The 16,478-nt window shown below is 46.4% G+C and overlaps 1 protein-coding gene across 8 annotated transcripts; it reads left to right on the top strand.

Moving 5' to 3' along the window:
• Positions 1 to 560: 560 nt before the first annotated feature.
• On the top strand, positions 561 to 16,309 carry LOC142883449 (inverted formin-2). 8 transcript variants are annotated; one of them, XM_076018341.1, is made up of 23 exons: positions 2,965 to 3,119; positions 5,864 to 6,265; positions 6,732 to 6,847; positions 7,048 to 7,207; positions 7,920 to 7,953; positions 8,241 to 8,382; positions 8,579 to 8,711; positions 9,298 to 9,891; positions 10,624 to 10,769; positions 10,873 to 10,934; positions 11,019 to 11,121; positions 11,784 to 11,869; positions 12,016 to 12,116; positions 12,216 to 12,286; positions 12,376 to 12,483; positions 12,569 to 12,639; positions 12,763 to 12,883; positions 12,983 to 13,147; positions 13,344 to 13,446; positions 13,572 to 13,724; positions 13,978 to 14,790; positions 15,095 to 15,148; positions 15,784 to 16,309. In XM_076018341.1, the coding sequence occupies exons 2-22, from the start codon at positions 5,869 to 5,871 to the stop codon at positions 15,145 to 15,147; spliced, it is 3,732 nt and encodes a 1,243-aa protein (XP_075874456.1). In that variant the 5' UTR covers positions 2,965 to 3,119; positions 5,864 to 5,868; the 3' UTR covers position 15,148; positions 15,784 to 16,309. The 8 variants fall into 8 exon arrangements, 7 of the variants coding, with proteins under 7 accessions (XP_075874454.1, XP_075874455.1, XP_075874456.1 ...); XR_012926051.1 differs by having other exon boundaries at positions 13,978 to 15,148; XM_076018342.1 differs by lacking the exon at positions 15,095 to 15,148.
• Positions 16,310 to 16,478: the final 169 nt, after the last annotated feature.

Below are 16,478 nucleotides of genomic sequence, written 5' to 3'. Positions count from 1 at the left end.
GCCTTGCTCCAGGACGTGCTGTATATGAACCACAATCCTAGTCTCTACTTCCTCGTGATTGCAATGGCTAATGGTTTAACCAGAACCAAAGACTGCTTTCCTTGACGTGACATACAAGACCTTGTCTATGAGCCAGGTGAACTCTTGGGTCTTGGAAAAAGGCAAATAGCTCTTTCTTGTTAGTACAGTCAGGCAAATAGATCCACCCAATTATATTGCAGTTTTGTTCTAGAGTACACTCTTCCAGATTGATATATATACATATATATTCCATACAATGCCAAAGCTGTCTATTTTGTTGTTGTCTCTGCAGGTAAGGTTTGACAACATTTCTTCCATACTGAGGAAGAAAACAAACAAAATGGTTGATTCAGACTCTAGACTTCGCATGACAAGCAAGTCATGCTGATTGATTAAGTCATGCTTATTCAGTGGGCCACTGTTTGACAACAATGCCTTTATCTTTATTTGCATAGTGTCTGATCACCGCCACCCAGCTAACAATAACACGAGCCCTTTGTCCTTCGCTCAGGGTCAGACTCACTCTGTCAGTAGGCTCGCTGTATTCTGGAATACCATTAAACTCATCACCACAGCAAACTCCTGTGTTGGACTTCAAGTGATTTTTCTTCAACAATATAATTTCTCCACTTACTGAAGAAGACGTCATCTTTGTGGTCAGCGGTAAGCGTAAATACATGAAGCTGTAGATTATAAAGAGTCATGAGCATGACTTGGTGAGCGTGTGTGGTGTGAGTAAGCTGTGCAGCTGTCAGAAAAGAACCAGCCAAGCCTGAGGATGCACCTCAGTGCTTCAAGGCTTCAGTGAGTGCTGTTGTACAACGAGAGCCCTCTAAGAGGTCCCCAAGGCTGTTCCAGAGGCCCATTTCCATATGTAGACCACCTAATATCATATCACATATCAAGGAGGTTACAGAAATGGTTGAGCTTGGGTTGCAGAATCACTCGGGAGGTCACAAGGAAGTGTGATACACCTCCATAAATGCAACTCAGATATAACTTAACTCAGCTAAGCCACTATCATACTATCATTCTTTTGCACGTACGAGTGAGATCAAATGGACATTATACAGACTAAATGGTCAAGCATCTTTTAGTTCCCAATGGAATCACTAGTAATCGCTTCTTTCTTTCTTTTTTCTTTTTTTTAAAAAGCAACAACGCTAAGAAAATACTAAAATCTACATGTGACTCTTTTATTTCTATGTTTTGATTAACGAAAAACAGTACAACGCCTTTTATCCATTGTGAAATGAAAACACTAAAGTCAGCTTTAATTTTGGCTGACAATCTGCAACATGTCTGGACATGTTGCAGATTCTCAGGAAATTACAGGAAATTGAAGGAAAGCAAGTTCAAACCATTGTCAGCTGCCTCTAAGATGCGTCCTATGCAACGGCAATCAGTAAATTTAGCTGCATTGAATACACGCACTGTAATTTTTTACAATAAGCTTTGTGTTGTTCAAAGCCAGTGGCCACACAAGACACACCCTGATGTCCATAAGCCGGGTGGTTATATTGCTGTTGGAGTTGCAGCAATTATATGAAATGTTCTGTCCATTATTACGTGTAAAGTGAATGCAAAATCAACGAGAGGGATAATGTTACCCAATATATCATTGTCTCTTTTCAAATTGGAGCTCAAAAACCGATCCTGTGCAACAAGCTTGACAACTACTGCGGCTTTATGGTATTTGCTTTGCATGCTTTGTTGATACACAAAGCAGCAGTGTGTTCAGCCGTTGTGTACACGGCTACAGAAGGCTGCAGATACAGTGACGTATTTTTCTCACTTGTGGAAACTTGAGCCAAAGTGTCGCTGACCTGTCTCTTTTGATCGGATCTGCTGTTTGATAAAAAAAAAAAAAAATCATTTTGACTCGGGAGACCTCAGATGATACAATACAGCTACAAAAACAGTTCCCTTCACTTGAGGCCCTATACATATGTACTTTTGAGGAGATTTTACTTTGCTAATGCAAACTTAAATGCTCTTTTAGGCCTTTGAGAAAATAATGCCTCAAGGTTTTGGAGCAAGGTCTTTAAAAATACGAATGAAATATTCATTGGCAATATTGAGCCTATTTCAGCCTTTATACTACAACGAGATGAAGAATCAGGAAGACCGAGGAGATTTTCCCTCTTTCCTCCCTCCCACCGCCGACTGAGGTCAGATGGGATGGGGTGTGCGGAAGGAGGGCCTCAACAACTGGCTGCATTCAGCAGCACAGCTTCAAGCCCAGCGTGACAGAACCGCAATGACCGGAAATCAGACAATTCTTCCTTCAAAATATAACGGCAACTGAGAAACTATTTAACTTCAGTTGAACCGACGTTGACATAACGGAGAAATTAATCATATATTTCACCAAGCAAAAAAAGCCGTTTTTGTTTAATGCAATGACTCGCATATTAGTATGGTGCCACGGTATCAATGCTAAAGTCTATGTCGAACTTTCATGGTGAGGAAATATAAATAAAATGGATTCGGGTTTAGTGCACGAAATACGCTATGAAACGAGCCCATATTAGAACAAAGTATAAGAATAAAGAAATTAAAGTATTTTCAGGCTGCTGCAGGCTTCCACGCTTTCAATATGAAGAGGTTTGCCTGCCCTTGCGCAAGCCTTGAGCTAACACTAATTCGGCCTAGCATAATATATACTTTTGTTTCAGTAGACGTTATTCTGATGCAAAACACGACTGCGGTTTTTGTCGAGGTTTGCCTGGCATTTTTACGAAAACGAAGATTTCACGAAGATTTTGTTGCACCGCGCAATAGAATACGCCCCTTGGTCTTATTTTGAAACGTACAAACAGGAAGCACGCCATCGGGAACATTTCTACCTTGACGCGCAGTGTCTCACAAGTAAGTAGTGAAAGCCTGTGGTGCTCCTGTGTGCAAGCTGTGCCATCCACACGCCACATCCCCGGCAGTGTGTTGATTCTTTGGTGGCGACGAGCTGGTTTTTTCCCCCCAACCTCATTTAGCCACAATAAAGGCTCGTCTCGATGACAGCAACGCGCGTTCCCGTCTAGGCATCAACAGAGGACGCTGATTTATTTTTTTTGACTGGGATATGGAATAAAAAGCAGGTAAGTGGGAGGATCAATTAGCCAATATGTAATCCATATGGATTGATCGGTCCGCCGAGCTTTGGCATGTGCCGTAGGAGCCGTGTGTTTGTTTTTCGCCGCTTCCTGTCTTCCTCTCGGCTGCGTGGGGTGGCTGGTCCCGTTATGTCCTCCGGTTTTATGCAGGAAATCGCGTAGGCAAAGTAGGAATGTTGCACTCTTGCTCTCCTTTAAGAAAAAACAAAAAAAACAAAAAACAAAACAAAACAAAACAAAACGGACGTTTTGCATACTGCTCTGTTTACCGATGTCATTGTGTTGTTGTGCAGCCTTGTGCGTGGTAATCGTTCGTTCCTATCTACTACCTAGCTGCTTTCTCAGGACAGGATAAAGAGGGAGAAGGTGCCACTCTGGCAAGGACGGGGGAAAAAAAGAAAAAAGAAAAAAAAACACTTCAAAGCCACAAAAATCCCAACTGAGGATATCGGATAACAGGCTAAGGCAGTAATAATGGAAAATAGTGACCGACTGCTCCTTTCATTTTATGACATCTGCTGCAAAAAAAATCCCCAGATCAGATCTCCAGTAAATGAAACCGAGCACAGTAAAAAGCTTATTTCCTAACGCGCCCGTGCTGACGCGTCGGACGGTCCCTCGCAGAAAGTGGAGGCGGTCAGGTCAGGATAACACACTCCAGATGTTTGCAGCTGGGATGATCATGAAATATTTAGCATAGAGATTATATAATATCATGACATTATAGCATGCGTTGGCATCCGTTTAGAATGCTTCACACATAATGTACGTTTTTGTTTTCCTTTTTGTAAAGCTGCAGCCTTATTTTTATTTTACCGCCACGGTCTTTGCTTATATTGGAACATCACTGAGGAAAACAGCTGCACGATGGGGGTTTTCTCAGCGTTTCTCTGCAGTGTATGAGATTTATGTATAGGTCCGTGCAGAGGTAAACCGGTTGCTGAGATGTTGCTGTTGATGCTGTGCCGTGGCAGTAGGCTGCAAGCGTAGGCGGCCTAACCAGAGGACAGATGAGTGGGCTTGTCCTGTGTTCGGTGAATCAGCCTCTATCAGCGCTGCATGTGGGAGCTCCAGCAGACAGGGTCACAAGCAGGAGTTGCGTTCGTTTAAGAAAAATCTTTTCTCTGGCACAGCTTTATGCGTAACCATGAGTTGCCTGAGTTTTTTTTTTGTTTGTTTGTTTGTTTTTTTTAAAAAGGACCCCCTGCTGCTTCAGATGAAGTCCAAAGGGACTTTTCGGTAGAGGAACGGAAGCCTTTGCTCCAGCCTCGTGTTTATCATGAGCTGAGTTTCCTGTCTCGGGCTAGTCCTTTCCTTCCTCCTGAATGGTTCCTGAGTCACGCTTTGGAATTTCTGCGCACATGATGAATTCATAACTTCCCTTAAAGTGTCATAATCGCCACTGCGTTTCAGGGAGGCATTGTTCAAGTTTTTTTTTCAACCATAACTGTTCGCAGACCCGTTTGTGGTACCGCAGCTGAACACGTAAGCACCGTTTTCCGAATCAAGACTGTTGTTGCTTTGCAGATCTCGGGAGTGATGCGATGGCAGGGAGCACATCCATTTTGTGACTGATCAGCAAAGGCTTTCTGAAAAGTGTTGAGGAGGCCCGTTGTAAAACACCATTGTCTGACTGCCTGCTGCCACGGTAACACTCTGGCACTGGCAGTGGGCAATAGAATGCTGCAGCCAGACCTGACGAATGCCTCGGCGGAATTTGTGCGAAAAGAAGTGCCTCATTTCACCGAAACTCTGCAAAGTAAATAGGAGGATTTTTTTTTTTCCTGCACAACACATTATTTGTGTTCCCACCTTCTCCCGGCACGCAGAGCTAAAAAGTCCTGAGTCAAAACAAGCCAGCGGAGAGAACTTGAGAAAAATCTATAATTCCTCCCAGGCTGGCGCTCAGAGTGACCTTTATGTGTAGCCTTGTGTTTATTCCTGTTCAGTTCTGTCTGTATATCTTATGCTTGCCAAGTGTGAAATCAACAACAGGAGAAATGTTCAGTTGTTCATCTTTGCTGAGACATCTTATGCCTCGCAGCAGCGGCAGCAGCAGCGGCGGCGGCGGCAGCAGCGGCGGCAGCAGCAGCAGCGGCGGCAGCAGCAGCAGCGCAGAGCAAGAATTTTTAGAACTTTTCAACAAAGTTTTGTCCCTATTTGGCCAAAACTTGGATCCTGTTGACTTCAGTGAAGGAACAAGTTTTCACTGGTGTCAAACAGTGTAGTTGTCTCAAGCTCAGAAGATTGTGTTTGTTTGTGTGTCATCGGCGGGGGGGCGGTACGTGCATTTATAGTTAAGCACTGTTTTTGTAACCTTTCTACCTGTCTTTAGTTGCCGCAGTATGCAGCCGCTGACAAGTCCGGCTTTGTGCAGAGTGTGGGCGAACTAGCTGCCAGTCCTTCTTTTTTTCCTTTCACGCGGGATTTAGGCTGAATATTTGGCAGAGCCGCCACTGGCTAGACTGCTGACGTCCCCTTTGCTCATCCACAGAAGTTGCCGAGCTGTCGTTTCCTATTTTGTATTTCCCGTCTGATAAAGGCCTCGTTTTTGGCCTGTTTCCTACGTTAGGAGATTACAGTGACGCTACCCACTGCCAGGCAGTATAGAGCAGATAGACACAACAAACATCTGCGGTCCCAACATGCCTTTTTGCTTATCTGAAGGGCGAAAGTTCAGTTGTGCACACCATTAACACGCTGACTGCCTCTGCTTCTGCCCCACGCAGCCATCATGTCAGGGAAGTCAGATGGGAAAAAGAAATGGGCGGCAGTCAGAGGCCGCCTGGGCTCCTCTCAGGACTCAGACACCCAGCTGGAGGCCAACCTGGAGAGCGCCGATCCAGAGCTGTGCATCAGGTTGCTGCAGGTTCCCACAGTGGTCAACTACTCTGGGCTGAAGCGTCGTCTGGAGGGCAGCGACCAGACATGGATGGTCCAGTTCCTGGAGCTGAGCGGCCTGGATCTGCTTCTGGAGGCCCTGGACCGGCTCTCGGGACGCGGATGCTCCCGTATCGCCGACGCCCTCCTGCAGCTCACCTGCGTCAGCTGCGTCCGGGCGGTGATGAACTCCTCGGCGGGGATCCATTTCATCATCGACAACGAGGGATACATCCGGAAGCTTTCCCAAGGTGGGCCTCGCTTTTCTGTTCTGTCTCGCCTGCTGGATGCATGTCGAAGGAAAATTGTCAAAAGTTGACACGGCATTTCCGTGGTATTGACAGAGATACTTGCCTCAGCCCGTCATGCATCAGCTGACATCTCGGCTCACTGACGACTCCTGTGACTCAAACTGTTGCCGTCCAGTCACATTTCCAAGTTTTATTGAATCATTCGACGGCAAGTCTGAACATTCCACCACATGCGCAACACCGTGGGCCGTTTAATTTGGGATCTGCCCACCTTTGTACACACTTGTTTACACGTCTTCGTGTGTTGGAGGCATGTCACATCTTCAGGGGACAAAGTTCAAGCTGAGCTGCCCGAAAAAGCATCACGCTTTGATTAGCAATCAGCGGCAGGGGAGAGTTTGGTCTTTAGGGAAACGCATGAATATGAGAGCGCCTGATCCTAACTGCGTGCTCTTGTGCTCGGCAGCCTTGGACACGTCCAACACGATGGTGAAGAAGCAACTGTTTGAGCTGCTCGCCGCTCTCAGCGTCTTCTCCGCAGAGGGACATCGGCTGTCGCTGGACGCCCTGGATCACTACAAGGCAAGCTGGGCAAAACCTCGTTCACCGTAGCATTTCTTCAGTGCCGTTTGGAGAACTTAACTTACTCGATTCTGTGTTTACTCTGTGCGTGTGTGTGCTGGGTGGGGTGAATTTTTACAAAATCCCTTCGGACTTCATGGGCGTTTTTTTCCTGCACTGAAGCGCCTAATGCGTCTTTGCCCCCCCGCCCCCTTCCACAGGGTGTGAAGACGCAGCAGTACCGCTTCAGCGTGATCATGAACGAGATGCAGGCCACAGACAACGTCCCGTACATGGTCACACTCCTCAGCGTCATCAACGCCCTCATCTTCGGATCGGAGGACCTGCGGCAGAGGGATAAGATGAGGAAGGAGTTCATTGGTACGTTTCCCCTCCGAATTTATTGCTGCAGTAACAATAACTGCCCTGAGGACACACCTTCACTGGGTAAACAGTGTCTCCCCGCCGCGCCGTGAAAGCCATGCTGACTACTGGGAGGAGCTCCGCCCCTAATATCTGTCATCCGGCTAATAATAGGTGTAATGGCCTCGTTCTCACTTTTGACAAAACCCGAGAGGACTGAGCACCTTCAAATAGACAGGGGATAACAAGTGCATGTTTCTTTCATAAAATGCTTGTTTGTTTATGTAAACAGCTAAAGTAGCCACTGCTTTTTGTTTCAAAAATAATATATTTTCTTACAGCCGCAACATTTGGTTAAAAAACGCACAAGTGAAAGACAATAAATCCATAAATGAGTTTATCATCAATCATGCCGCTTCCCAGCATGCACTGTTTTATGAGCATGTTTCCAAAGGTGCGCTGTTAGAGAGCTGCTGGAAGGCAAACAACTACATAATAAAGTTGCAGCTTCAGGACCTCCCACCAGAGCACGAACCACCTTGGACCAATCAGCAATTTGTCTGATCCCTCCCTTTTTGTGTGATTGCCCAGCTGTGCGCCACTTCCCAGGAAAAAAAACAAAAAACTCACATAGGCTACAATGAGGAGGACAGTCACATCTTTGCAAGAGAACTTTCCCTCAAATTCAGTGTGGTGTTGTTGAGTATTGTCTTCTTTTCTGCTCTTGCAGGGCTTCAGTTACTTGATATTCTGCCAAAGTTAAGGTGAGCCTCACCTCTGTTGCTTACTTTTCATTTATTTTTGTCAGGTCCCCAAACAATTTTTAGCATTTCAGTAACTTAGACTTAGACTGAAATGTCATTTTAAGTCCGCAAGCTCTGTCAATCACAATATTAGTCAGCCGGATGTAAAGGGGGATGTGTGCGCCGTAACGGCGTTACCTTGAGAGAACTCTTTTTTTCAGTCACATTATACAGTATAAAAGTGAGAGTGGCATTTTAAAGGCAACAAAGGGTCCCCCGTCAGTGATTGCTACGTGGGTGGTGTGCAGGGAGCAGGAGGATGAAGACTTGATTATTCAGTGCGAAGCTTTTGAAGAGGCAATGGCTGAAGATGAGGAGGAGCTGCTGCGGATCTACGGGGGCATCGACATGAGTAACCACCTGGAGGTTTTCACCACGCTCTTCAACAAGGTCAGAGCGGCTCCACCGCCAAAACCCTCCACGCAAACTGTTTTTTGTTTGGTAAACTTCAAGTTGGAAGCAAGATAAGTTTAATTAAACAATGTCCCTGAATCCCTCATGAAAGCAAACATCTCACACCCCGATGCAGCAGTTTTACCGTACAACTCTCTGAGTCCGCCTCTGACTTTGTGTCCGGCTCGTGCAGGTGAGCAGCTCTCCAGTGTCCCTCCAGCTGCTGTCCATCCTGCAGACGCTGCTGGTGCTCGGGCCCGACCGCTCCAATATCTGGCTGGCTCTGGAGGCCGTCACCAACAGAGCTGCGCTGCTGGCACAGGACTGTGAGTGCTGACACAACACAATGCGTGGCGGGCGTAGCTCAGCCTTGGCATGCATCATGGAATGTTTTTGGAAATATATATATATATTTTTTGAAATGCAAGGAGACAGCCGACAAGGGGGCAGCTAAGTGATTTACTACTTACTAAATACCCTTACAAATAATGCTAATACTCTTTGTGTTTTTTAAAAAAAAATAGCCTTCAGACTGTGCAGAACGCAGCAACAAGGCTTGTAACTGGAGCTAAGAAAAGGGATCATTTTTGTATTGTATTATATTGTATCATTGCCAGTGTCCCTCGCCTTTGGACTGCACTTCCACTGACCTTAGACAGCATAGAGTCCGCTGAAGGTTTTAAGAGAGAACTTAAAACGTATCTTTTTAAACCGGCTTTTCCCTGACGTTGATGTTCTAGGGTCTTTGTGAAGTTACTTGTTGCAGTGCCATTGTGTGCTCCTTGTTTTGTCATCTCTGTATTTTATCACTACTGTAAAGCACTTTGTGGTTTTATCTATGAAAAGTGCTCTAGAAATAAAAATTTCCTCACTGACTGAGAGAGATGCTTGTGTTCGGGTTTTGCCCTCCAGCTGAGGCGGACTCCTCCGAGAGGATCGTGCAGCGGCTCGTGTTCACCAAAGGCTGCGACGGTCATCACGAGGTGGACGGCCTGCTGCCGAGGGTGGACAAGGCCGTGCAGACCGACCAGGACGGGGAGACGTCCGACAGCACCGTCGTGGCCGCCTCTGGCCAGAAGCCACTGGCTGCTGCTCCGCCGCCTCCTCCTCCTCCTCCTCCTCCTCCCCCATGCTCTGCGCCTCCCCCGCCTCCTCCTCCGCCTCCACCGCCACTACCTGGGGGGCTGGGTGGCCCTCCTCCACCCCCTCCCCTGCCAGGCATGGCACCACCTCCGCCACCACCGCCGCCACTACCCGGAGGGTTTGGCGCACCACCTCCTCCGCCGCCACCGCCGCCGCCTTTCCCTGGTGCTCCCGGCATGGCCCCACCGCCACCTCCACCTCTGCCAGGCATGGGCGGCGGGCCCCCTCCTCCTCCTCCTCCGCCAGGGATGATAGTGGCCCACAGCAGCTACGCCTTGGGGTGTGCAACGCCCATGAAGGCGAGCCGCTGTCCCACGCTGAGGATGAAGAAGCTCAACTGGCAGAAACTCCGCTCGGTTACTGGTAGGTAACTAGAACCTATATTTTGTATTGGAAATTACTTTAAAATTGAAATAATTACATTTATAGGCGTTTTGTTTTTTGTTTTTTTAATAACAAAAGACGCAAAGTTGCTGGCATTGAACACTTTAGCATCAATAACATTATAGAGGGTAAATGTAAAGACTAATAACTACTAATAATTTAAACAGGATGCAAAGTTTCTCCACATTGTCAGTGAACTCCCAAAAAATATGAGAAAGGTGCTTCCTTTGTCATTGTTTTATTTTTTGCTAAAATGCTTACCTCTGCCCTTTATGATGTCACAGAGGGCACTGCTTCGTAGCCCAGGTTAGGGGTAACTCCCTGTTCATCCCTCTACATAGAGTCTTGTGGCCTTCTTGGTTTTGTCTCCTTTCCATATGGAAGGAACATCAGAGCATGACCTTTCGCTGGAAGCCAAAAGCCACGCAGCCGGTTGTCAACAAAGGGCTAAATCTGTTGTTTTCTGGAGGTCCATGGAGTCTATTGAATAAATAATCACACGTAAACATAGATGTATATTAATAATGCTTATAGCGTGAATTTATCTAGCACCTTTCAAGAGACTGAGGAACGAGGGACACAAACAAAATTAAATAAAACCCAACTAACCAAACGGAATAAAACAGCCATTTTGTAACGTTGAAACAAAAAATGATGCCTGCATGTGAGCTTGTGACAGGTTCCTCTCCTCTTGCACACGCACACCCACAGATGGTGGCTCCATGTGGGCCTCGGTGCAGAAAGAACCTCCTCCTCGGGAGCCGGACTACAACAGCATTGAGCAACTGTTCTGTCTCCCGGTGGCTGAGCACAAAGACAAGGGGGCAGCTGCTCCTGTCAAGAAGGAGCCTAAAGAGGTGTGACTGGTCAACACTCTGCAGGGCTCGTCAGAGCTGCACCACTCACAGCACACGCAGATGAATGTGAACGGAATGTGCCTCAACCGCTCTCTGTTCCTAGATTACATTCATTGACCCGAAGAAGAACCTGAATCTGAATATTTTCCTGAAGCAGTTTAAATGGTGAGATACCTGCATGCTCAGCGCTGATGTGTGGGCGTGCGCACGCATTGTTCTAGCCCTCTGGCATTTGCCTTCTCTTTGCAGCAAAAACGAGGACTTTGTCGCCATGATTCAGAACGGGGACCGCACAAAATTCGATGTGGAGGTGCTCAAGCAGCTTCTCAAGCTCCTACCCGAGAAGCACGAGGTAGGCACCGTCTTTAACTGCAGACCTCGACTGCTTGGGCGCGAATTGTGATGTCTCAGATCGCTATTAGGAGGAATGAAATGGTTAAAAGGGCTTCGCACCTAAACATAAAAAAGAAACTGACTTTGTATAATACCACCTTAGCAGAGGTTCATGCAGGGCACCAGTGTTGCATAATGTTAAATCACTATTTGACCAATGTTTTTTTATGAATATTAATTTTTGATCATTGTATTGCTTTTAATGTTCCAGGATGCAATCGACTGAACTGGCAATGTTGCCAAATGTATTTAACTTCACAAGAGACTTATGACTTAAGTTGTGGTTTGAGGTGGATGCACGCACTCTGTGGCCAAACCTAAGCAGTACTGAAAGCGGAACGTGCAAGCAGAATCAGTTGCAGTTATTGTTTGCGCTGCAGTAAGAGTTTTGTTGACACAGGAATTGTCAAAAGCAATAAAGATACCGTTAATTTCAGTCGATATTATCACCTGAATGATTTGGTGTTTGGGCCACTACATAAATCAATTGATGATTATGATAGATTGAAATTTTGAATATTTTTGTAATTTTAAAATTCTGGGTGAAGAATTACCATTTGAAGGACTCTCCACACTTGAATCACTTTTTTTTTTAAATTATTATTAATATTCCCTCCCTAGATTGAAAACTTAAAGTCCTTCCAGGGAGAGAAAGAGAAGCTGGCGAATGTCGATCGCTTCTACACTTCCCTCCTCAGTGTGCCATGGTAACTTTTTTTTTTCCCTCTCACTCTACTTGCTAGTTTTGGGCATTTGTGTGTGTGTGTGTCACACTTGGCTGCTGACCAACCTGGCTGATTTTATTCCTTCATCTATTTATTTATTTATTTTCTTTTCCGGTTTGTCTTCTCAGCTACCAGCTGAGAATCGAGTGCATGTTGTTGTGCGAGGAGACTTTATCGGTGCTGGAGATGCTCAAGCCTAAAGTTAAGCTGGTGGAGGAGGCCTGCCTCTGTAAGTGATTCGGCCCTGCAGTGTTAACAGTGCTGCCCGGTTTCACCCCTAGCAGAAACTAAATCACTCGCTCGCTCTCTCTCTCTCTCTCTCTATCAGCTCTCAGGATGAGCACTCTGGTGCCCAGCTTCTGCAGGCTCATTCTCGATGTCGGGAATTTTCTCAACTACGTAAGAGCCTCTTTGTCGCCCGTCTCAAGTATATTTCAGCTACCCCCAACTTGCATGTGATCTTAATCCTAATCGTCTGCCTACTTTAGGGAAGTCACACCGGGAACGCTGAGGGTTTCAAGATCAGCTCCTTGCTGAAGCTCACCGAGACCAAGGCCAACAAGGGCCGCATCACTTTGCTCCATCACATCCTGGAGGTACGACACACTTGCTGCCAGCAGCAGCAGCAGCCGCCTCATTAGGAGCCGTTCTCATCATGTTTTCGTGTCTTGTTTTGCAAAGGAAGCAGAGGCGCACCACCCTGAGCTGTTGGCGCTGCCGGATGATTTGGAGATCTGTGACAAAGCAGCAGGGTATTGAAACCTCTCACATCTCATTCTCGTTGTTTTTTCCCTTCAGACTTGGTCGCGCGGAAATTTTTAACAAGCCTGACCAGTGGTTTTGTTTTGTTTTTCCCTTTTTTTTTCCCCCTCCAGAGTTAATTTGGACTCTGTCCAGTCAGAAGCCAATGCCTTACTAAAACGGCTAAATGAGACTAAGACCAAAGTCTCCAACTCTACGGAGGAGGTGAAGGGACAGTATTGCAAAGTTCTTGAAGTAAGAGACCAGACGCCGGCCACAATCAAGGCCAAATTGTTTCGGCTGGATGCCGTCGCTGAAATTGAAATTCCTCGCATTTTTCTTTTCCTGCTGCAGGAGAATCTGGAAGTTTTCCAGGCTCTATGTCAAAGGCTCGCTGCGATGGAAAAGAAGAGGAGCGAGTTGGCTCTCTACTTGTGCGAGGACGCCAATCAGCTGTCCCTGGAGGAACTTTTTGGGACCATCAAGACCTTCAGAGGACTCTTCGTCAAAGCTCTAAAGGTCTGTTGTAATATTTGGCATTATACAGTATAATAGACGCGTGCCTGCCGGGGGAGCGAGACAAAAAAGGTACTTTTTTTTTCTCTCTGCTGCCGACGATGTTCGGCAATTCTGCCTGAAAGATTAGCCGGGCAGATTGCAGTGTACTTTGTGTTCCTGGCATGTGTGAGTGACATCCTGACTTTGGTGCTTTCAGGAAAACAAAACCCGGAGAGAGCAGGCGGCCAAGGCTGAGAAGAGAAAGAAGCAGCTCGCAGAAGAAGAATCCAAGAGGCAGAAAGGGGAGAATGGCAAAATAAGTACGCCTGAAATCCCTGCACTCTGTCACTCTGCCTACGCAGGACAAATTGCCAGCACGCTCCTGGTTAAAGCTTATTTTCTTTCCTTTTTTTCTCTCCATCTCCGTCTCTCTGTCTCTCGCCAGTCAAGAAAGGTATTATCCCACAGAACGACGGCTGCATCATCGACCACCTCCTGGCAGATATCAGGAAGGGTTTCAGCCTCAGAAAGACCAGGCCCAGGTGCGATTCGGAAAGCCTCCCCTCTAGTGAAATGCGTAGGGATACCGGCTCACCTGGTAAGGACAAGAGACTGCGGCCTCCGTCTGCAGTTCCTAGCTCCAGCCTGCGCCACTTGCCCGCGAGCCACAGCATTGCTGCTTCACATAGGATATTTCTTTTTTACTTTTATTTTCATTTATGTGTTTTGTTTTTTTTTTGCTGCAGCGCCACTCGCCATCTCGCTATGCCATGCTTTCTTGCAATATCTCCCGGCTTCGGTAGAGGTGTATGTCTCTGTATATCAACCCCGACCCCGCTTATCTCCCTCAGGATCAAATGTGAAGCCTGCAGGCGAAGAAGCCGCCGAGTCGGCCGCCACCACCGCGCCCACACAGTCTCAGACCGAGGCTCTCCGGCCCGGCGCCGCAGAAGTGAACGGCTTCCCCAGCCCTTCAGAAGAGACTCGGCCAGCGCCTCAGAGTGCGGTTCCAGGCACAGCAGCTGCACTTCCCTGCACACTCCCGGGAGAAGCAGCCAAGGAGATGCAGGCACCCCCCACGCCACGCCCCCAGGAAGGTACCGTTCCTTCGCGACACGCGGCGCCGCCTCACCCTGAGCTGGAGCCACAACGCCAGCCACCGCCGTCGTCGCTCCCCACTAATGGATTTTCAGAGTCGACTGACACGAGCGTCCTCAGCCCATCCTCCCTCACAGATATGGAGCTGGAGGCCGCGTTAGATGACACCTCGAGCCCGGCGCCTGCGAAGCAAACGTCCGAGGAGGCGGCGACGATCGCGAGCGTGAACGTTCAAATCGGGGAGAGCTCGTCGCATCACACGGACGACGGCTCGCGGGGAAGAGGCGAGAGCGACAAGATTGCAAGCCGTCCATCCGACGCCGTCAAACAAGAGGGGGGCGAAGTGAGGCGTCAGCTCATCGTCGTGAAAACGCAAGTCCACGAGGGTGTGATTCACAAAAGTGTGGACGCGAAGAGCGGCGCGGGGGTCGGAGGCTGGGACGAGCCAGATGGGCTGCAATCAGAGGATCTGCCGTCGGCGTCCGAAGACGTGCCCCCAACGCAAAACCCCGAACCAAAGAAAAAGCCAAGCTTTCTCAGGCGGAGCAAAAAGAAAAGTCACCAAGGTAATCTCACTAACTTCAATAAAGATCATGTTTGGGATTTTAGTCTCTTGGTCTGTGCTGGTGGGAAACTGTTTTTGTTCCTTATTCCATTTTGTATTTTATTTATGGGCTATTTTAGTGTATGTACATTTGTTTTTTTTGCATGATAATATGCATTTTAATGAAGAGCATGTGTGCAACATTTGTTTCCCTTTTGTTGTTTGTTTTATATTGTTTTATTGCAGTTAAATTATTGAATGGATTTCTAACGTTGGCCAGTTTGTTTGAACGTTCTGTTTTCCGCTCTGACTCTCTGAAACAAAAGGTAACAGTGGGAAAGGACACACTAAACATAAAAAAGGCTGTGTGTTGCAGTGAGGTAGGTGACGTCGAAACAACGGCAAACTGTGCACAGGGACATCATCCCAATGAAATGATCACTGTCCAAGCTTTTGTCCCCAATAACACGTCATCCGTTGGTCTAACTGGAATCTCGATTTCATTGTTCTCTGTTGTCCAGCTTCTAACAGTTGCTCTCTCTAACACCCTTCTGATTCAGTGGTGGTCAGATACGTTCTTAAGAACATTTGAGCAAATGCGCCTTGAGGTGATAATATTGACAATGCCAGGGAACACAATAACACTGAAAGCACTTTTTGTTTGCTGATTTGCTGAACAGCCTTGCAGTTTGTCAAGTCTTTGTGGAACCATCGTGGACTTGCGTTACTTCATGACAGCTTCACTTTTGTCCCTCCATATTTCCCTGTCCATTTCTCTGAATCTGCAGCTGGGACTGTCTAACACTTCTAACTGGGCCTTGTCTATTAATCTGTTTTGTTCAAATACGTCACATATGTTTTTAATTGCTTTAAAAAAAAAAAAAAAGTTTTAATATTTTAAAGATGATTTTAATTCTCCATGTAAGCTAAATGTATGTACTTAATGCGGTATTAAAGTATTTGATTTGGCAACAATTTGGTGCCGTCTACTCATTTTAATCTTTGTTTCCCCTAGGTGACCCTAAAAAGAAGAAAGCAAGAGGAAAAAGAAAATGCTGATTGTTTGTAGGACTGAGCTGGATGGACTGGAGTGTCTTTTATTTTGTGAAACCACATGAATACTGATTCTTTTGAGGGGATGCAGAGATCATGTTACCACTTTTGTTTTTCAAAAAAAGAAAAACTTTCCTGTTGCATCTAACATGCCATTTATGTGAATGAGTTGTAGTTTTGTGTGTATGAGGTTTTTTTTGACTTGACTCAAAAAGAAATGGATATGCTTTTTGTTTTGTACCCTTACGCAGTGAATGTGCTTTGATATGTGCTATATTTACCGATCAAAAGTCATAAAAAAAAAAGATGCAGTGTCTGGTGCAGGGGTATTTATTGAAATAGTGGAGGGTCGGGGGTATTTAAAAAAAAAAATACTTTACTCCTTTCTATATATACAAAAAAAAAAGAATATGTAAGACAACATTTATGGATTTAATTGTAAGTTTTGATGTTAAATGTTATTTTTTTAATAAACTAAACTCACTGTCGTTTTGTGGTTGTTTTTTTCCCCCCCCATGACGCTTAAACTATTAAAATGACACACACACACAGACCTGGAATAAAGCGGCTACTTCTGCGGTGCATCCTGCCCGTTTTATAGCAGAGGGGCTTGTCGGCGAGGCTTGCTATGGAGACGACTGGAGCGAGCGAGCGAGC

Source organism: Nelusetta ayraudi, unplaced genomic scaffold, assembly GCF_046127955.1.
Source record: "Nelusetta ayraudi isolate G7.1 ecotype Tasmania unplaced genomic scaffold, CSIRO-AGI_Nayr_v1 ptg000007l, whole genome shotgun sequence".
NCBI classification, from domain to species: Eukaryota; Metazoa; Chordata; class Actinopteri; order Tetraodontiformes; family Monacanthidae; genus Nelusetta; species Nelusetta ayraudi.
The sequence above is the reverse complement of the archived record's forward strand: the minus strand, read 5'-3'. Positions and strand labels throughout refer to the sequence as shown.